This window comes from Arvicola amphibius, chromosome 1, assembly GCF_903992535.2.
Source record: "Arvicola amphibius chromosome 1, mArvAmp1.2, whole genome shotgun sequence".
In the NCBI taxonomy this organism is placed as follows: Eukaryota; Metazoa; Chordata; class Mammalia; order Rodentia; family Cricetidae; genus Arvicola; species Arvicola amphibius.
The window spans coordinates 4,807,559-4,830,088 of record NC_052047.1 but is presented as its reverse complement, the minus strand read 5'-3'; the positions used below and the strand labels follow the sequence as shown (position 1 = coordinate 4,830,088).

The 22,530-nt window shown below is 45.8% G+C and overlaps 1 protein-coding gene across 1 annotated transcript; it reads right to left on the bottom strand.

The window, feature by feature from the left end:
- Positions 1-462: 462 nt before the first annotated feature.
- On the bottom strand, positions 463-22,252 carry Slc10a6 (solute carrier family 10 member 6). The gene is made up of 6 exons (XM_038340982.1): positions 21,831-22,252; positions 11,529-11,647; positions 10,642-10,730; positions 6,520-6,692; positions 2,878-3,035; positions 463-1,549 (listed from the first exon to the last, which is right to left on the bottom strand). The coding sequence occupies exons 1-6, from the start codon at positions 22,205-22,207 to the stop codon at positions 1,401-1,403; spliced, it is 1,065 nt and encodes a 354-aa protein (XP_038196910.1). The 5' UTR covers positions 22,208-22,252; the 3' UTR covers positions 463-1,400.
- Between the last annotated feature and the right edge of the window lie 278 nt (positions 22,253-22,530).

The following is a 22,530-nucleotide window of genomic DNA, read 5'->3' as shown; positions in this document are numbered from 1 at the left end:
GGGGACATATGATAGCTCATCATCTACATAATAGGCTAGCATTCCAACTTCTGGCCTCTACAACAATTTTAAAAGACTGATAAAGCTGAAATGTGTGAAAAATGTAAGTCTGCAAAAACAGACATCATAAGGAAACAAAGGCTGAGCCCTTGACCACACACAGCCGCCTGTCCTTTGGTAAGACTAGAGTAGCAGGCACAGTGGCTCACACTGCAATTTCGAGCACTCGAGAGGCTGAGGGTTTTTGGAAGCTGAGCACTACCCTGGGCAGACACTATGTGAAATTCTGTCTTCAAAAAAGGCAAAGGAAAAATGTCACAGGGATAAAAGCAGGTCAAACACACAGGAAGGAAATGAGTATAAAAATGTCCTAGTTCATGTTTTGATGTCATAATTTAATGAGATGTTTTCACAAATCAAAGCAATGGAAAAATCATTTCTTAAACTCGTGAGACTGAACAACAGAGCCCGTCTGAGACAGAGCAATCCAACCTTTTGAGGAGCAGCGGGCCTGCCCACCAGACTGCAGGAAGGGTCCTACAAGGACATGGGCGTGAGGGCCAGGGGCTCACAGCCACTCTACACCAGGAGGCATCTGAATACACACTAATACAGATGAGCTAAATAAATTACTGTCCTATATGACACAACACTTGAACGTAGCACTGTTCTAAAGACTGAGGTAGGTAACACAGACCGATGTATACAGATGTGCTGAGATCATCGCCAGCCGATGTCAGAACACAGAGTACAAACTTTGGACATTTTAGACGACTTTGCACACAGGATACCCAAGGTTTGCACATGAGTCTCTGTTGTTTTGGAGATTCAGGGTAAGTGCCACGTGTCTCTGTTTTGGAGGTTCCAGGCACATGTCTGTTCCTCTTTGGAGAAAGAACTAACCCAGATAATCACTTTTTAGATTCTTCCCATGTTTCCTTTAGAGTATCTCTAAGCTTGCATCACACACGTATCAAAATTACAAGATGCTTGATTCCCTAAAATTCATGTCCTTGAAGCTTATTTTCTTGAGTGTCTCTTCCCTAAGCACTCCAGAGCACCTGCTCACAGCCAAGAAATCGGTGGATCTGGACCGGCTCCGTCCTGCAGTGTGAGTCTCCACTACACCGGTGTTCTCTCTATTTGGTTAAAATCCACAGCGGAAGCCAGCTTTGCCCAGAGATGCCTGCTGACTGCCAGCCACCACTCGATGTCCCACAGGAGACAGACAGGGACAGAAGAACCTAAGAATGCAACCCTTTGCTGCTTATTCTCACAGTCCCTCCAGTGACGTTCACACATCACATGGTCTTTACTGGCCATGAAGGAAGATGGAGGGCCAAGCTGGCCCTGTTCCCCTGAAGCAATGTGGCTGTTTATTCAGCAGCCCTGTGCTGCTGCTATGGTCCCGGTGGTCCCAGAGTTACAGCGGCTTCACCTTCCTCCAAGAAAGCACTGGTCTCTCTGGACTTCTCGTAGCTGACCTCTGGGCAACCAGGGTGCTGCCTCCTGAGCTTGCTCTTCTGCTTCCTCTTGTATGCCTGATATGCTGGGTGGAGAAACAAGGAGTATTAGAAATCCCTTTAGCAAAGAGCCTAGTTGGAGGGGCCTGCATACTCAAAGGTATTTCGGGAGAGTTGCTTGGTCAGCATGATGTATGTGTGGAAACACAGGGAAGGGGTGAGAAAAGAACGCTGTGGAACCGAAGGGTTGGGGATCAGAATGGTTCTTTCTCTCCAGAATTGGGGTTCATTTGTCAGGTCTCAGCTTATTCACTCAGTCAGCTGACAAACCCTTAGGGGTGCTGGCTGCGCGTCTGGCCCTATGCCTGAGTGCGATAGAGCTACAGAGAAGCTCAACATGCTTCTCGAAAACTCTGGGTTTCAGAACCAGCAGTTTGTTCTAATGGAAGCATTTCCGTCTTCCATAAGAACCCCCCAAGCCCCAAGTGTTCCTTACATCAATGGAGCATATAATACTCAGTATGTGTGTGGGTTAGCATGAGAACATGCTCCAAGGGCTCATGGATTTCAACGCTTGGTCCCCAGTCTGGGTATTGTAAACTCTTAGGAGACAGAGCAGAGCCTTGCTGGAGTTCGCTCCACTGGGGACAGAGCTTGAGGGTCCTTAGAGCTTGGCTCTGCTTTCTGTGCTCTTTCTGCTTCCTGTGTGCAGTCGAAATATGACCGGCCCACCTCCTGAGGCCCTGCCGTTATTGTTATGCACCCACTCCCTCTCCCCCACACCTCCCGCCAAGTCACTGTGAGCCAACATGAGACCTCTCTTCTATAGGCTGTTTGTGGGGACTGCCTTTCATCAGAGCAACAGCAAGTGCACAGTCGATTTCCTCAGTAACCACTATCTTTACTAGAGCCTATTCCAGGTACCAAGACCAAAATAAAAACATGTATGTGTACATATGTGTACTCACACCTTGCAATTTACCTTCTGTGCATAAGGATTTATCCCCAAAGTAATGCATATTTGGCTGAGCAGGTTGGAGAATAGCATGTATAGGTGCATGTGTGCATAAAATTCCACTGTGTCTACACTGGCATATATGTGTAGGTTCATATCTGAAAAGTCTTTCAAGCCACTGAGCCCAGAAGTAGCTAAGTATTTGGGAAAACTCAAGGCTCTGAGGGAGACAGGACATAAAAGCTAGGGGGCTGGTTTTATACAGTGCCGTTATAAGATCTCACTCAAATGGCTTCCTAAATATTTCCTGGGAAACACCCACTGCATCAAAGTAGCCTTCTTTATACTTCCTAGTCCCCAAGTGTCAGGCTAAACTTAGATCACAAGAGCAGGACATGCAGAGTTGGCTTTGGGAGTGTGAATAAGTCGGTGGCCAATGTGCGGAGGGAAATCATCCACCTGCAACAATGAGGAGCCCGAGCAGCACTTGGAAGAGTCCGTAGGCCAAGGCAAAGTTAAACAGCTGGGCCAGGTGCTCAGCAGTGAAGGACAGCTGCAGCATGGCGATGCACAGCTGGATGTTCTGTGCTCCAGTCTCTATGGAAATCGTCCTGCACCTGTCAGTAAACAGATTCAAGAGCTGTGAACCCGAAAAGGAAAAAAAAAAAAAAAAAAAAAAAAAAAAAAAAAAAAAAAAAAAAAAAAAAAAAAAAAAAAAACACAGCTAGGGCTGTTACACAGAGAAACTGTGTCTCAAAAAAACAAAACAAAACAAAACAAAAAACCCGCCCTTTTCCCTTTGAGCAATGATAAGTATAAGCTATGGGCTCAAGCAACTAAAAGAATATATTCATGGACAGTTATTACTGGGATCCTCTTCTGTATATGACAAGGATGTCCAGTGGGCTAGAACCTCAAAAACCCTGGCCCAGGAATCGGAGTAGAAGTACAAGATGGACACCAGAAGTTATGCATGAACAATTTGCAACAATGACCAGGGCCAGGAAATGCTATAGAACTCAGGGAACAATGACCAGGAGATGCAGTGAAACTCAGGGAACAATGACCAGGGCCAGGAGATTCTGTAGAAACTCAGGGAACAATGACCAAGGTCAGGGAATGCTGTAGAAACTAAGGGAACAATGACCAGGAGATGCTGTAGAAACTTGGAACAATGACCAGGAGATGCTGTAGAAACTCAGGGAACAATGGCCAGGGCCAGGGGATGCTGTAGAAACTCAGGGAACAATGACCAGGGATGCTGTAGAAACTCAGGGAACAATGGCCAGGGCCAGGGGATGCTGTAGAAACTCAGGGAACAATGACCAGGAGATGCTGTAGAAATTCAGGGAACAATGGCCAGGAGATGCTGTAGAAACTCAGCAAAGTAGCAGCAGTGGCTCCAGAAAGCTTTGCAAAGTGGTGAAGCCACAGAGCCTGAAGAGGTGATCAGTATCAGGGGAGTGGCAGCAAGGAAAGCCGCAGACACAAGTGTGAGCATGGCTTCTTCAGGAAGCTCCGTGGACCACAAGCCAGTCAGCATGCAGAGGAGGACTGGAGGAGACGGGAATGGGAAACTGAGTCAGAGGTGTGAAACCAAACAAACTAAAAAGCATGCCAAAGCTCTAGATGAGAAACGAGTGTTGGGAAAGTTTGCTTTCGGTGAAAGATGCAATGATAACGTTCTCTCGTTTCCTACCTTTTTACGTTTGTTGGTTTTCTGATCACGGAAAACGGGATAAGCCTTACTTGAAAGTGAAAAGCAAGAGGAAAAAGGAAGCAAACTTGGAGGGTGGATTGAGCCGTTCGTTCCGTTCGTCTCCACCTGCAAGGTGCTTGCAGCCTTCATATATGAGGGGAAGGGTTAAGAGGGTTTCGGTGGAGCCGGGACTCCAGGTAGACGCAGCAAGGGTGTGAAATGGGGCAGGAATATTTCTGAGTGGCAAGTTCTGTGACACACTGTATTCCTCCTACCTTCATGCAAAGGGCACTTCCCTCAAACTTCCTAGCTCCGTGTCATAAAACTCAAAAGCTGCAACTCTGCAAAAGCTGGACCAGACCGTTCACAGCGCAAATGTAGTTATCTCTGGCCTCATCCTTGTCAGGCCAGGGGAGACAAGAAAGACTAGACGGCTGACGGCACATGGCCATAAGAATTCTTCATCTGTCTTCAGATCCAGCCGTCAGTCCCCATCACTCAATAGTCTATGCACCTAACTATTGACCCAGGTTCGAATCCCAACTGTACTTTCTGGCTGTAGGAACTCGATTACATTCCTATTCTTCTCTAAAGAGCTTGCTCATCAGTGGGATAATCATAGCTCCCTCCTGTCAGGTTGCAACAAGAAGAAAGTGGGGTTTGATGAGGTGGGGCCTCACCCAGTGCCTGTGCAGTGCTCAGCGGTGTTCCCTGGTAGAGTGGGAGCAGCTTAAGGCCAACCTGAGCCTTCCCCACCCAGCCTCTCGAATCCAGCCACTTCACTGTAATTGCTCTCCTGACTTAAAAATGAATACACTTACTGAAAAACAGGAAATATTCCCAGGAGAACTGAAATCACCCTTAACTTCCCTGCTCTAAACTGCCTTTTCTTCCAGTATTTTTCATTATTCTTTTTGCCTTTTTCCCACAAAGTAGAAATCAAAATTCTAAACTAAGATTTAGCCCTGGAGCGTTAAGATTAATGCCTATCACATGCACACTGCATAAATAAACATGACCCTATTGTTAGATATTTAAATTGCTTCCATTTTTACCTATAGAAAGGGCACGGCAATTAACGTCTTCTTATATCAATATTCATGCGTATATCTGATAGAGCTAACTCTAGAAAGATTTCCACTGATTGTGGTGATGCACACCTTTAATCCTATCACTCAAGACGCTGAGACCGGAAAATGCAGAGTTCAAGGTCAGCCAGGTCTACACAGCAAGACCCTGTTCTCAACCAGAGTAAAAGTACTGGGTTAACAGTCACAAGCACACGTGAGGCTGCTAGTGCAACAGTTGCCTTTCAGATAGCCTATGCCACTTTCTGTCACCATTCCCCCTCGTTAAATCACCGCATTCATCCCATGACATGTGTGCCAACACGGAGTATTATCATTTAAAATTTTTTACAATATTTATAAATGTATACTCCAATCCAAATGATAATATTTCAGACAAATTCCTATACATACTATTCATAACTAGTAATTCTTTTAAAATATGGTATGATGAACAAGGATTTAATCTCTTAAAATTTACTCATGCCCTACTATGATCTCTGCTGAGAAAAACAAGTTCACTCCTGCTTCTGATCCATGGGAGTCACACATCGTCCTGCTCGGTTCCGTACCTGAGACAGGGTCTTTTGACGCAGTCCTGGCTGGACTTGAACTGTTCAGACATCAGCAAGCCATACTAAAGCCCTAATCCAAAATTTATAAACTAGAACTTGTGCTGACTAGTCTACATCAACTTGGCACAAGCTAGAGCTGTCTGAAGGGAGGGAACCTCGATTAAGAAAATGCCTCCATAAGATCTGGCTGTAGGACATTTTCTTAATTAGTGATTGATGAGGGAGGGCCCGGCTCCTTCTGGGAGAGATCATCTGAGCAAGTGGTTCTGGGTTCTGTTAGCAAGCAGGTTGAACAAGCCATGGGAAGCAAGCCAGTAAGCAGCTCCCCTTCCTGGCCTCTGCACCAGCTCCTGCCTGCAGGTCCCTGTCCTGCTCTGACTTCCTTCAGTGAGACTACAATGTAGAAGTGTAAGCTGAATTAACTCTTTCCTCCCTGGGTGGCTTTTGGTAAAGGTGTTTCATTGCCCTGACGAGACAAACCCCATCCTTGTGGCTTTTGTCTACATAAAAAATGATGAGCTTCCTGACCACAAGCAAAGTGAAACTTTTCCTGCTTCCTGGCACAACCAGCAAAGCCTGCCATGGTGTATGTTTGATGCACCTGCTTCAGGAAAGCTTACAGAGCCTGGCATGAATCAAAGAGGTAAAGTTGTGCCTGGTATCACAGGTCTGGCATTCTGAGTCACACACACACACACACACACACACACACACACACACACACACACACACACACACCTTATAGGATAGGTAACTATACCTTTGCCAAGACTGGTGGGTGAGAAATGCCAGCAGGAAGCCAGTGACGTGGCCGACCAAAGGAAAAATGAAGCTGATGATCAGAAGAGTGACATCTGTATTCCATCCCTTTGCCAGGACCACACCAGTGACTGCCACCACCAGAAGGAGGATGCCACCCACAATGGCCCCCACCTGCAACAAAGCAACAAGGTGAGTGCTTGGTAGTCATATCTGAGGCTCTGTCATGCTAAGCCGCGCCCAGTGTAAAGGGTTAGAAGACCTCAGAGGCTGTCACATCCAATTTTCTGTTAAAGTCGCCTTTGTTCCCTTAAGCACGAGGTTGTGCTCCCCAGTGCCCAGTGGACACCTGACCAGGAGTGAATGCTGGAGCCCATATAAGACACAGGCAGATGTTTGCTCTTCCCGGGCATAGCTACGATGAAGTAAATGTACAACTGAGAGTAAGGTCACTGATGGGTTGTCTCTGATCAGGAACAGTGTATAATGGTACAGAAGATACTCAGACATAGTACATGTAAATACTAATTAGGAGATAAAAGAAATAATGTAAGGAGCCCAGGTTAGCTAACGTTGGTGCCTCCTAGTTTCCTCTCTCTTACTGGGATCAAACATTCTGACCAAAAGCAACTAAGAGGAGAAAACAGTTTCTTTGCCTTACATCTTCAGGTCTCAGTCCACTACTGAGCAAAGTCAGGGCAAGAACTCAAGGCAGGAATCACAGAGAAACGCTGCATTCTCGGACTAATGTTTAGTTAGCTTTCTTTCTTTTTTAGAAATATTTTAAAATGTATATTGTATATACATTATTTATGTATTTTATATAATCTTTCATGGGAAAATGTTGAAGACTTTAAGATACATTTAAACTAATCATATTTTTATGTTGGGGAATTTCATACATGCATACAGTGGGCTTTAATCAATCCACCCGCTTTTCCTCCTCCTCTGTTTTCCCTGTCTCACTACCACCATTCCCTCCAACTTCCACATGTTCTCTTCTTAACCCACAAGGTTCAATTGCGGATGCCAGTGTGCAGGTAGGGAGAAAGAAGGTCATCCACAGATGCCAGTGTGCAGGTAGGGAGCAGGCCATCTGCTGGAGCATTCGTAGTTTCTGGGGCTGAATCCCTGAAGCTCTGTCTCTCAGCTCCCTTTCTCACAGAGCCCAGGACTATCTGCCTAAGGATGGTGCAGCCCACAGTGGTCTGGGCCCTCCTGCATCAATTAATAAGACAAACTCTTTAGACGTGCCCTAAAGCCAATCTGGTCCAGGAAATTTCTCAATTGAGGCTTTCTTCTCAGATAACAGAGAGCTGTGTCAAGTTGACAGTAACAGCTAATTAGATGCTAAAGATAACAACTGTTTGCTGGTTGTGAGATCTTCTGGTCTAGGAAGGACTCTGCTGCATGGGTGGCCGTGATAATGGTTTCGTAGATGTCTTTAGACGTCACACCATCACAACCTTTACCAGTTAAGGTGACGGATGAAGAACCCTAGCTACACATGGCTCCTCCCTACCACTTCCTGTCAGCTAGTTGCTGACTCAGCCTCCTGACCCTGGGTTAATTTTTTTTTAATCAAACAAATGTAACACGTCTTTGCATCATTAAACAAATATCCCACAGCATTAATGAATGTAACACATCTTAAATTAATATTCCACCACACCGTGTCCTCTTTGAAAGAAAGAAAGAAAGAAAGAAAGAAAGAAAGAAAGAAAGAAAGAAAGAAAGAAAGAACCAATAAATCCAAAACTTTCTAACATGTGAGTTTAATTCCCAGGAGACTGGGAGATTTGGATCTTAGCAGGCTCTCATCAGTCTCATGGGATAGCAGACTCTGTAGAAGAGGACCTAGTTAAAATCCTGTCAATCTTGACTTGAAATGATTCAGAACTGAAGGGGCCCCTGGAGTACTAAAGAAAATAGAAACTAATTATTATGGTTTGAACAGAAAATGTCCCCTGCATTCTTTTTTTTTTTTTTTTTTTTTTTTTTGGTTTTTCGAGACAGGGTTTCTCTGCAGCTTTTTTAGAGCCTGTCCTGGAACTAGCTCTTGTAGACCAGGCTAGCCTCGAACTCACAGAGATCCGCCTGCCTCTGCCTCCCGAGTGCTGGGATTAAAGGCGTGCGCCACCACCGCCCGGCAGTCCCCTGCATTCTTATGCATGGTGGTTTGAGTCAGAATGGCCCCCAAGGACTCATGTGTTTGCATGTTTGGCCCATAGAGGCATATTAGGAGGTGTGGCCTTATTGGACGAAGTGGGTCACTGTGGGGGCGGGCTTTGAGGTCTCATATACTCAAGTTATGCCCAGTGTGCTACACCGCCTCCTGCTGCCTGCCACCAAGATGTAGAACTAACTCTCAGCTCCATGTTTGCCTGCACACGGCCACGCTTCCCATCACGATGATAATGGATTAACCTCTAAAACTGTAGGCCAGCCCAAATTAAATGTTCTCCTTCCTTTATAAGAGTTGCCATGGTCATGGTGTCTCTTCACAGCAATAGAAACCCTAGCTAAGACAATGCACTAAAGCCTATTAGCACTGTTTTGAAAGGTCCTGAAAACTTAAGGAAACAGGACTAGCTAAATAGATCCCTGGGGAACAGGTTCCTTCGGGGCAGGTGCCTGGGGGAGGGACAGGTCCCTGGGATTGTTTTGTTCTAAACCCTTACAAGTGTCCTCTTTGTTCTAGGAGGTGACACACTCCTGCCTCGGTGATGTCTCAAGTTCAAAGGCATGTGCCAATAGGCCTGACACAATGTATGTCTCCTATTTGTGAAGCTGAGGCAGTGGCACTATGACAGTCAGCCAGTCTGTGCTACTCAGGGAGACGCTGCTTCAAAATCTTAAAAACACTAAAATGATGATTAAACTGTGGGCTCTAGTTTATGCATATTATTTGACATATTTTAACATAAATCCCATACAATTGCTGAAAAGGTTTGTTTAGTCAGGAGAGGACAATAGAGTCTCAAGTGGCCCAGGCTGGGCTTCTGTTTGCTATGTAGCACAGATGACTTTGAACTTCCGATCCTCCTGCCTCCACGCCCCAGGTGTTGGGATTGCAAGCATGTGCCACCATGCCTGACTCCAAGACCACAAGCACACAGAAAGGCTAAACTGGGGTATTTTCAATTGCTGCTGCCACGTACTGCCCCTTTGGGAAAAATAATTAATGACAAAGTACTTGAAAGAAAGTTTCCATGTTCTATAAACATTTCCCACAGGGAATGCTCTCCTTTTAAAGGGACAGTGAGGAGCGTGGGAAGGCAGGGGCGGTATCCCCCTGAGTACAGCCCAGGGCTCCAGGCTCACACACGCCTCCCCCACCTGTCCTCTCTTGCTCTCACTAGAGGAACAATGCGCATTGTTCAACTGGGAAAGCAGCCCCTACAGGCAGAGTGAGCTTAGACTGAACCAAACCATAAACTCCAAGCTGAAATAAACAGACATTTTTGCCAAACTTCTAATTAACCACCAAATGGTCATTTCTTTGTAAATCTAAAATGCAACTGAGATTCTATTTCAGTTTTGAAGAAGCATGAACTTGTGTCTTCTGGGTGGTTTGCAAAGGTATTTCAGCAAGACCACTTACTTCTCAAAAGACCAATGGCAGCATTGCACTGCATGGCAAGGGAAAGAAGGATCGCTAGGTTCCCACCATTCCTTGGCCACCCCTCAGCGCTTTCGGGATGATGTCGTTCGCATGGGGTACCTGATGAGGTCAGTGGCCTTTGCTTGTGTACACAGTGTGTGCCTGAGAAAGCTTCGGCAAGACAGCCCTTCAGCCTGTTCTCTAAGAAGTCACCCATGTTCCCACACACTGAGGCTCCATTGTGTACGGCGGCGCAGGGAGGAGCTTCACCTGGCTGGTGCTTGTGGGAAGCCCAGGGGAGGAGCCGGTCCTGGCCGTCTCAGGCCTGTGTGTTTCTGTCACTAAGAGCATCATGTTTTCTAAGGTGTCACAAATGTGTGTAGGCCAATGGGAGTGACGGGGCAAGGCTCCTGGTCAAAGGGCGGGAAACGGCTGTACTGGGACAGCTCGTAGGTTCAGCCTTTCATCTCTGTATCTGGTGGTGGGCTGTGTGTGGGGGGGGGGAAGGGGGATGCTGACCTTAAGAATGATTTTCGCTTGCTTTGGCCACCTATAATTCACGTAGACGCCGAAGGCCACAGGAACAATCAGAGACCCAAGGGTAATTCCTAAAAAGAAAGAAAATCTATCAGACAGTGTCCCTTCTGACCCCAGTGTCCCACACTTTCCCAGCAAGTTCACAGCTTTGAAAGACAATTTTTATCATTTTTTTTAATAATTTTTAAAAATATTTATTTATCTATTATATTTACAATATTCTGTCTGTGTGTATGTCTACAGGCCAGAAGATGGCACCAGACCTCATTACAGATGGTTGTGAGCCACCATGTGGTTGCTGGGAATTGAACTCAGGACCTTTGGAAGAGCAGGCAATGCTCTTAACCTCTGAGCCATCTCTCCAGCCCTGAAAGACAATTTTTGAGGAGTATGTGCTACTAATAAGTTCCATCACACCTGGGCCACCGTAATCCTCACAACCAACCACAGGGATTTCTGAGACAACAGAAGTATAATGTTTGAAATGAGAGTGGTCGCTTTAAGTCTCTGAAATTCCCAGTCACAGAGCAGGGCTCACAAGAACACACACCGTGGTGTGTGGACACCTAACCATTGTGAGACACATTGTGAGCTCAATAAACCTCTCTTCCTCATAAACGTTCTCCCTCAGGTATCTCACTCCACCACCAAACACGAGCACACAGAGGCCTGGATGCTAGAGGCAGAGTCCTGAGTGAGGATTTCGGTTCCACGCTGCACGATTGTCATCAAGTTCCTGAACCTCACTAACCCTGAAGGTAATAGGATTGCTTTAGACGATGCTAAGCACCACACAGAGGGATTTGTAATTATCTGCTATCTGTACAATCACATTGCTCTTTCTAACATTACACAAACCCCATACAGACCTATGCTCTGGTATGGAATGCTGAGGTTCTGCTTAAGGTCCCAGGACCAGGTGTAGAGGTAGAGGCAGAGAGGCATCATCCCCAGGGCGGCCACTGTGGAGCAGGTCGTCATGCTGATGCTGCAAGCAAACTACAGATGGTTAGGAGGGAGGGCCAGAAGCTGAGAGCTGGTCCTTACTTACATTAGTTGTGGTCTTGGGCCGGATGTGGTGGTTCATGCAGTTAATCCCCAGAATGGATAGAAAGAAGCAGGTGGAGCTCTGAGTTCAAGGCCAGCCTGGTCTACATAGTGAGACCCCCATTTCAAAAAAAATTAATTAAAAATGTAATCTTTACCAAAAACCATACCTAGAACCCACCTTTCCAAAGCAACTACAAGACCCACTTTCTTAGCGATTACATGGGATTGGGGGTTACTACTCAGAGCTCACTGCTCTCCGGTCTAAAGAAAGCAGGCCAGAATTTCTTAACCCGCTTTGGGACTTAAAAAGGACAAGTTAAAATACCAAAGAGGTAACTAAACACCTGTCTGGTGCCGAGTACTATTAAATATTAAGAAGCCGTCAGAAGACTTGTGTGAGATTCCCCACAGAAGAGCCTGTGGTCACTGACTCCTGATGGGGAACACTGGAAAGCATGAAGCAAGGTACGGAATCAGAGACGGGGATTCCGTGAGAGATTGTGGACTGGATAAAAATTCTCCTTCTGACTAGGAACAAGAATTGACTTGAAATGACTCCTTCTTCTGTAATGGGGCTCCTCCAAAGTGAAACCCTACCACCAAAGGTTTAGAATGTTCTATTTGTTAGATAGAAAGCCTGCGTTGGCAGAGCAGACTGCTTGAGATGTGGCCAAGCCCTTTGACATCTCCTGAGAGCAGGCAGATCTCACTGTAAGCTTATTATTACATTTACTTCTCCAAGGCCCACCCTCTTTCATCCCTCCAGCCTCTTCTCGCCCTCCTCCCTGCACAGTCTGCCTTTTCCTCTTACCTAGCGGGAGCTCTTTGATAATCAGGGTACCTAGCATTATGTATGATTTAAACCTTTTTGATAAATTTACTCTTTATCTTTGGCTTTGCTCAAGATATTCGTCATAATAAAAATTTATGTAGTTAAAGCTGTTGTGTATTTTTGCCAGGTGTGGTGGCACACCCCTTTAATCCCAGCACTCAGGAGGCAGAGGCAGGTGGATCTTTGGGCATTTGAGGCCAGCCTGGTCTACAAAGTGAGTTCCAGGCCAGTCAATGCTACATTGTGAGACCCTGTCTCAGAAAACAAACAAAACATCAGACAACCTCTAAGCTTCTCATCCTTGTAAAGATATCCTCCACTGCTGGGGCCGTCAGACATCACCCCTACATTTTCTTCTTTGTGGCTTGATAGTCTGTGTTTATATATTTAACTCATTTTAAGTTTCTATTTTATATAGTATAAGATATGAAGGTGTTTTATCTTGAGAGCAAGTGTGGGGATACACTTTTCTCACTAAACTGAAATGCCTTCTTTGGCATATGCTGATTAAATGCCCAAGTCTATTCACATATGTTTAGAAAACTCTAATCAAGCCCATTGGTAAGTAATTTTGCTTTTTCCTGAACAAATGCCAAACTTTCCTAACTATAGTGTTTCCATAAAATATAGGATTGTTGGGCAGTGGTGGCGCACGCCTTTAATACTAGCACTTGGGACGGAGAGGCAGGTGGATCTCTGTGAGTTTGAAGCCAACCTGGTCTATAGAGTGAGTTCCAGGTTATCCAGGGCTATACAATGAAACCCTTTCTTGAAAAAGAAATATACAGGGTCAGTATTTCCACATAAATTTTCCTTTTCAAACTTTTTTCTTCTAAAAAAAAAATCCTGGGGCTGGAGAGATGGCTCCGTGGTTAAGAGCTTTGCCTGCTCTTCCAGAGGTCCTGAGTTCAATTCCCAGCAACCACATGGTGGCTCACAAACATCTACAATGAGATTTGGTGCCCTCTTCTGGCCTGCAGGGATACATGCAGGCAGAATACTGTATACATAAATAATTTAAAAAACCTGTTCTTTAAAAAAAAATATCCTGCATAGTTTGCACTCTGCATAAAGCATAAAAATATTTTATTCTGTTCAGAGTAGTCTCTGAGGCTAATCCCGAACACCCAAAACAAAACAAAGATGTCTTCTGCTAAGCTAGAGGAAGTTCAGCATTTTGACACAACTCTCAAGCCTGTTTCAATGAAGTTGGTACCCCGTTTCCATGGAGATGGTACCTAGGGAAGTTTTCCAAATGCTTCACCCATACTGTATGCCTTGACTCTCTGCTTACCAACTCCTGGAAAGAATCCTGCATTGCATCACTTTAATCTTGAACTATGGAGTCTGGAATGCTCCACGCCTCCCCCATATGGTTTTGGCTCCAGCAGCAAGAGGCTGAGATTCCTCACTGTAAAAAGCCAACTGTCAGCAAGGCTGTGAAACCTTGTGCCCGACCTCCATAGAATAATTTTATCTGTGATACATTTGATGGTGGCTCCAGAGGGACGAGAGAAGTTCTGATGCCCTACCATTTCCTTGTAAATACCGACCATGCTGGAGAAGCACAGAAACTGCACCATACATAGTGGGAAGCCACGCCTTCTAGTTCCTGCCAAGAAATTCCATTGTGGCATCAACAGAGGATGTGGCTTGCTGAATCTCTCCACTGTTCACATGGTGGAAAAATCGCTGGCATTATCTGACCTCCACAGAACAAGATTCCACTCGCACCAGGAAGAATGGAGCCATCCGCAACTATTGCAGAGAATGAGACAGGTCCAGCAAGACTGGACAAACAGGTAAATCCTGAACCTCCCTTACAGCAAGGAAATGAATGGCACAGCCACACACTCCACTAGAAGACAGCAGTCAATACCATTCTGCAATTGGGACTTAAGTTATTCAAATGTTATTTCAATTCTAAGCCCCAAAAACCAAGAACTCCAATTCTCCAAACTAAAGGCATATCTGTCTCTCCATAAAAGAAGAAATCTGGTTAGCCAAATGGAGACCACTGTTGCATTAAGATCACAGCCACAGAAACCATCCTAGGACAGAATTCATAGCCAGCATTATTGAGTGCAGAGTACTGCGAGCCGATAGGCTCAAGTTTTGAAGCCTCAGTTCCCAGCTTGTGCCACTAAGTTCAGTGCTATGGAACCTTTGGAAGATGAGATCTGAGCTGGGATGTAGCTCAGTCAGCAGAGTGTTAGGAGTGTTCGCCTAGCTTGCAGGATGTCCTGGGTTTGATCCCCAGCCCTGCATGAAAATAGGCATGGCTTCACACACTTGTAATCCCAGCACTTGGGAAGTCAAGAAAGGAAGATCAGAAGTTCAAAGTCACCTTTGTCTACGTAGCAAGTTGTAAGCCAACCTACGGTACGTGATTCTGTCACAGAGAGGGCCTGGCCGGCAGAGATAGGCCAGTAGGGGCGGTCCTTTTGAAACACTTCTACCCATCTCTGGTTCCCACCCTTGTCTTGTTCTCTGGTCTGCACCGCCTCATGCTTCTGCTGCCATGTCCTCCCCGAAAGGGTAGACTGAAATTTCTCTGACACTGCGAGCTAAGATAAAGCTTTTCTCCCTTAAATGGCTTCTGTCGAGGATTTTGTCACAGTTTCAAGAAAAGTAACTAGGGCTGGAGAGATGGCTCAGATGTTAAGAGCATTGCCTGCTCTTCCAAAGGTCCTGAGTTCAATTCCCAGCAACCACATGGTGGCTCACAACCATCTGTAATGAGATTTGGTGCCCTCTTCTGGCCTGCAGACCTACACACAGACAGAATATTGTATACATAATAAATAAATAAATATTTTTTTAAAAAGTAACTAAACCGCCGGGCGGTGGTGGCGCACGCCTTTAATCCCAGCACTCGGGAGGCAGAGGCAGGCAGATCTCTGTGAGTTCGAGGCCAGCCTGATCTACAAGAGCTAGCTCCAGGACAGGCTCTAAAAAAGCTGCAGAGAAACCCTGTCTTGAAAAACCAAAAAAAGAAAAAAGAAAAAAAAAAGTAACTAAACCAAGTTCAATCTCAGCTCTCTCTCCAAAAACCTGAAGTGCCAACGGTCAGACCTGAAGAATCACACACTACTTCTAAAGTCTCTGTCAAGGACCAAGGACTTCAGTTCAGCTTGACCATGTTTCAAGTTTGAAGACAGCCTGGGCTATATGAGACCTGTCTCAAAATAAATAAATATAAAAATAAATAAAATGGAAAGAAGCTCAAGAGAACTTCACAGATCAAATGGCCACTGTGCTACATACATGCCACCACTCACGCCCAGAGTGCTCTCTGTAACTAAGGATAGACACATACCTCGTCCATAGATATCTAGAGGTTGTGTGAGCTGTCCTGAATCGCATTAATAAACAGTGTTCATTGGGGGGTGGAGTTATTGTAACACTGGCAAAAGACACTGCCACCATGTCTCTCGCTCCCATTTATCAAGGCCCTGCCACCACCAGGCTGATACTGGGCATACAAGGAACTGAAAGACCTGGCAGGTAAGGCTGGCAAGTTGCACAGTGATAAGACCTTCCAAAGGGTGACTAAAAAGTTACATATTTGGCAGAATGTGGACAATGGACAGGCAGTGCCATCAGATAGTTTCAGATGAAATTTTAAGATTAGGATAGGGCACTCAGGAGGCAGAGGCAAGCAAGCAGGTATTTATGAACTCAAGGCCAGCCTGCTCTACACAGTGAGCTTAGGGCAGTCAGAGCTACATAGTCAGACCATCTCATAAAGAAAAAGAAAGGGAGGGGTAGACGAGGCTTGGGTTTATCATCCCTTCCTCGTCCCTTTCCTATGGGTCTTAAACTACTTCGATCTACTCCTCTACACATCCATGCTGGGAAGCTGAAAGCAAGGACAGAAATGGTGTACCGTGGGACACCCATTTCACGCCACATCATTTACAATAGTCAAAAGGTGGCACACACAGGTAATGCCAGCGCTCGGGATGGCAGAGGCAGGAGGATCCAGGTCAGTCTGATGCCACACTGAGTTCCAGGTCATCTAGGACTACACAGTGAGACCTGTCACAAACAGGAAAGGAAAGGTAGAACCAACTCCATGCCTCCTGAGGATGAGCAGGCAAAGCAGGACACGCATAGTGGAGAGCGTTCCTCAGCAAACAGACACAGAATTGTACAGAACGCTCTGAGGAGGATGACCCCAGAGGGTATTAGGCTCGGTTAAGTAGCCAGACACAGAAGACAGATCCATGAGTCATGTAAAGAAGACATCCGGAGGGCTGGAGAGATGGCTCAGTGGTTAAGAGCCATCTGTAATGAGGTCTGGTGCCCTCTTCTGGCCTGCAGGCATACATGTAGACAGAATATTGTACACATAATAAATAAATAAATATTTAAAAAAAAAAAAAAAAGAAGACATCCGGAGAGTCAAACACGTGACATAAAGGGAATGGGTGTGCAACAATGTGAATGTTCCTAATGCCACTTAATATTGCTCAAATGCTACATTATATTGTGCATATTTTATAATGATCTAAAGATAAAAAGAACCTCAGAGAGTCCTCTATCAATATGGGAACCGAGAGCCAGGTACAGTGGCCCATGGCTGTGATTCCAGCAACTGAGAGGCAGAAGTGGGAGGATAAAGAATTTAAAGACATCTTTAGCTATGAATGGAATTTGAGGTCAGCCTGGGCTACATGAGACCCTGTCTCATAACAAATCCAAACAAATATGGAAGGTAAGGGGCAGTGAGATCAATGGCTCCGTGGTGCTCGGCACCTGAGCAGATACAATGCTCTGCTGCAGTTTCTTTCTAGACCAATTAGGGAGACTCATACTATGACTGGAGCAGACAGATCAGGCCAGCTAACCCAGAAGGGTATCTGAAGAACATGGGCAGATGGAGATGGGCAAGCCAGGGTGTGTTTAGTGAACAATGAGCAGTTCATCTGGACTGGAGGCCACTTGCATCCAAGGCGTTCCTGGGACATACACCTGGAGAGCTGTGATAACCTGGCCAGTTTAGTAAGCACTGCGAACACACGGCACGATGCCGAAAATGGAAGTGTTATTGTTCCCAGTTCCAAGAATGGAGGCCGGGCACTCTGCCTTCTCTTTCCAGGAAGAGCCACATCTCGTGTAGTGCCAGTTCCAACCGAGACACATGGTAAAGATCAGAGGGAGGTGATCCTTCACCAGGGGGATGTGGATATTGTTGCCATCACTGACCCTTCTATCGACTTCAGCTACAGGGTCTACATATTTTAGTATGATTCTATACACAGTAAGGTCCACAGCACAGTCAAGTTTAAGAAAACAAACCTTGTCATCAATGAGAAGGCCGTCTCCTCTTCCAGGAGTGAAACCCCTCCAATATCAAATGGAGTAATTCTGGTGCCAAGTATGTTGTGAGATTCTACGAGTGTCTTCACCACTGTGGAGAAAGCTGGGTCCCCCTTGAAGGGTAGAGCCAGAAGAATCATCATCCTTGTCCCTTCAGATGATGCCCCCATGTTCGTGCTGGGTGTCAGCAGGCTCCCTGGCCAAAGTCATCCATGACAAACTTGGGCATCGTCCTCAACAGTTACTTTTGTCAAACTCGTTTCCTAGCGTGACATCAGACTCACGTCCTGGTATGACAAAGAAGTTGGCAACAGCAACTGGGTGGTGCCCCTCATAGTCCTCACGGCCTCCAAGCAGTAAGAATCCCTAAGCAACCCAACTCCAGCAAGAATGAGAGGAAGAGAAAGGGCCTCAGCTGTGGGGGAGTCCCTGTCCCATTCAGTCCCCAGTACACTGAGCATCTCCCCTCCTAGTTTCCATCCCAGACCCCCAGAAGAAGGGGAGGGGCTTAGGGAACCCTACTTTCTCGAATACTGAATACCATCAACAAAGTTCACTGTACAAAAGAGAGAGAGAAACAGAAAGAGGCTCACAGTTGACAACTGCTTTATCTATAAACAATAACAGAGATCCTGAATATGGAGAGAACACTGTGAATGTGTAGCTGTTGGCCATGGAAGCATTCATTAGGGCCTGACCCCAGGAAGCAGCAGAGGAAGATGGCAGGAAGCCAGAGTTGTGAACAGCTCAGCAAAAGGGTGGGCCTGGTAGAAGGAAGAGAGGGTGGAGTGAGAGGAGCAGAAGACTAAGGTGAGAAGCGCAGGGCCCTGGGAAGAAGCACAGTGGGCCCCGGGCCTTCTGTGTACTTGGCTCCATGCCGGGTACCTGGCCTTGTCATACCCAGTGTGTGGACACCCGCTCAAGTCCGAAACACCCGTTTGAGGTATGAGGGTGGAAAACCACACGCAGGCTGAATGAAGCGGAGTGAAAGCAACAGAACTATACTTGGGATCATCTCTAAGAGCTTTGCCTCGGTTTCCCTGTCTGTGAAATAAAGATGTGGGATGAAGCACACTTCGATTTCCTCCAGAATGACCGTCACTGACTGGCCGCTGAGTTTTCCTCCATGTGATATTATGTCGGTAATCAGTTGTGAAGCAATGTGCCAAATACGGACATTATTCTGCTCATCAACACAGAATATTCTATTTCCTGAGATTTAAGCATTTATTAGTGTTAGATCCAAAAGTTTCTTTAAAATTTTTACTCTGGGAGAATCAGCTCAAGGACAGCCTTGGCTACTTATTGTGTCTGAAGCCAACTATACATTGAAATTGAGGTCAGCCTGAGCAACACAGTAAGACCCTATCTCAAAAATGCAAAAGTAAGTAACTATTATTTCATTCTTATAATTTATTCTGTATTGTTTGTGTCTGTGAAACTCAAAATCGAACTTCAGAAAAAGAAAAAGTACAGGGTGGGGCACTCAGTGGTGAAATGCTTGCCAAGGAAGAAAGAAGGAAAACAGCTAACATTTACTGCACGCCTACTGTGTACCTGGCTCTGTGTCACATGTATGTGTATGTATTCTCAGACAAGTTGCTACAATCAACATGTAAACACTAGGGCCAAGAGATGGGTCAGTGGTTAAAGCACTGGCTGTTCTTCCAGAGGACCTGGGTTAGATTCCCAGCACCCATATGGCAGCTCACAGCCATCCATAACTCCAGTTCCAAGGGATCCAGTGCCCTCTTCTGGCCTCATCTGGCACCAGACATGCACTTGATTTGATACATAGACATACATGCAAGCAAAACACTCACACACATTAAAATAAATAAATCCCCCTTTTTTTCAGTTTAGTTTAAAAGCTGATCAATCCGGGAGTGATGGCATGTACCTTTAATCCCAGCATTTGGGAGACAAAGGCAGGCACATCTCCGAGTTCAAGACCAGCCTGACCTACAAAGGAAGTTCCTGCACAGCCAGGGCTACACAAAAGCAACAACAACAATAACAACAAAGCTGATTGAGGACAGAGTTGGTGCCAGACACAGTGGCGTAAACCCGTAATCCCAGCTCTAGGGAACTGAAGGTGGAAAGGATCAGGAACTCAAAGCCACCCTGGGCTATGTGAGACCTTGTCTCGATAAAACAAAAAAATAAATAAATAAATAAGAGATAGGGTTGGTAACAAGAATAAAATGCACTCTGTCTTCCACACACGTTCTGTCCATTGCTGTTACTATGACAATGCCGATGAGCCAAGGGTGTTGGCAATAAATATTCCCTTTCCCAGAACAGAAGTGTTTCAAAACCCTGCTAAAGACTTCGGCTCAGACTCCAAACAGACGATGTGGTTGTGTTGCCAAATGTCACGGAAAAAAACTGCCTAAGTTACAAACTGATGTGAACCAGATGTGAGCTCTGCTCCAGCTTGAACTCTGCTCTACTCCTTGGGCCTATTGTCAAGCGACTCCTTCAACTTGAATGTTTTTCCAGAATAACAAAAGGTCACTGACGAGTTGACTCTGAGAAGCCGGGAGATAAGAGAAGCCCAGGCTTCCCGGTACCTATGAACACCAGCTTCCTTTCTTTCCAGAAATCCCGGGACCTAGACTTCTTTGCTGACATGTGAGCGCTAATGGACAGCTTCACTGAACTTCAAGCCATGGCATCTGAGTGGAGATACTAAACTATCAGGAATTTTTCCTCAAGTCTCTCTCTCTCATAAGTGGGTAACTAAATAGGCATTGCCATACAAGTTAATTACTTGTTTGTAATTAAAATGTAGAAGCGAAATCTGTTCAATACACGAAATATTCAAATACACACAAGAGAATTTGAAACGAGACCTGAAGTCGTCTCACTAAGCTCAGCTCCCTCTTCAGCCATCAATTCTGACTCCATTCATTCATTCATTCATTCATTCATCATAGAGTAAGTCTCAAATAAGTGGCATACACATGCAAAAATTTAAATTTGTAGCCGGGCGGTGGTGGCGCACACCTTTAATCCCAGCACTCGGGAGGCAGAGGCAGGCGGATCTCTGAGTTCGAGGCCAACCTGGTCTACAAGAGCTAGTTCCAGGACAGGCTCTAGGAACTACAGGGAAACCCTGTCTCGAAAAACCAAAAAAAAAAAAAAAAAAAAAAAAAAAATTTGTATGGATCATTTTCCCTAGGCAGGATGTAAATGTGTTTATAAGCAAAAAAAAAAAAAAAATCCAGAAAGACCATTGTTTTTAACTCTATTTTCCCCAATACTGAGTAATCAATTCTTTCTTCAAATGTTCTTCTACTTCTCATCAAAACATTTTACCCCAAGGTTGTGTGATTTGCTCACCATTGTTACAGTGTGGATAAATGGTAAAGCTTAATTTCCCCTGGAGTGCTTATCTGCCCCGTATGTAGACATAAACTCTGGCTTAAACCCAAAGGAGGAAAGGAAACAACAGAGTTGTCATCCTCAGAGCTCCATACCACTCCCTAAATCAGTCTGTCAACTGCCTAGAGTCCTGTGCACTCGTTTAAAATGTGGCTTCACAAGAAGGGTTTTCTGGAAACACTGATGGAAGCAATGTGGCCAAAAGAGACAAAATGAAAAGACCAGAACCACGTGGGCTTCATCCTGATGCTTTATCTTGCTACCATCACCAGCACTATCATCAGCTATATGGGGTGATTGGCAATGTCCTGGGAAATTACGGTCAGAGATGCCAATGGGCATAGAAGGAGAACATGCTTAGGAAATATCGTTGCTGCATATGAACCGAGTCCCTTGCGTGACTCAGGATAGAAAAGGCTGCCAAGAAAGCAGAAACTGATTGCAGCAGGGCAAACTCGGAACTGAGAAGGGCTGCCCAAGTCTCTTCCCACTCAGAACCACCCAGACATCACAAAGGTGTCCCTGACTGGCAGGCATAGACAAGGACACCCTGCCCAGCTTCCCTACCGAGTCTTACCTGAGATCCATATCTCCATCAACCCAGAAGGTCAGAACATTCGAGATGGTGCCCCCAGGGCAGCACCCCATGATGAGGACAGCAATAGCTTGGAAGGGTTTCAGAGAGAAGCTGAGGGCTAGCAGATACGCGGTCAGAGGCATGAGCCCAAACTGGCAAATCAGCCCCACCGCAATGCCCCAGGGTCTTCTGAAGTGCGACCACAGCTTCCGAATCTCCACCGAGCATCCAAAGGAGAACATGACCAGGCCCACCATCAGAGCTGACACCACTGTGAAAACAAGCTTCAGGGTCCCGTGGCCCTCCATCTGCACCGGCAGCTCGTCCTCCATGCTGTGGGCAGGGCAGCTGGCATTGCTCGAACAGTGCACGCTCATCTCGTCTCGTGAATTAGACAGCAGAGACACAAAGAGGAACGTCAGCCCTGAGCATGCACGGGGCAGGTCTATCCAGATGCATTTCCTAATCATGCAACAAGTGACGCTGGAGAGTCCTTCCGATGGCTATTGGCCAGCCCCGTGATTCGCCCCTAATCTGATCAAGTTATTCACAAGTGACATTGTAAAAGTCATGTAGTCAGGCAGGAAACACAGCAAGGATGGCAAGCGTGCCTTTCCATTCTAGTCTCACTGACCACGGAATGTTCAAGTGCTGGGAAGGAGACAGACAAAGTGGAAAGACTGGCCCATATTGACAACAT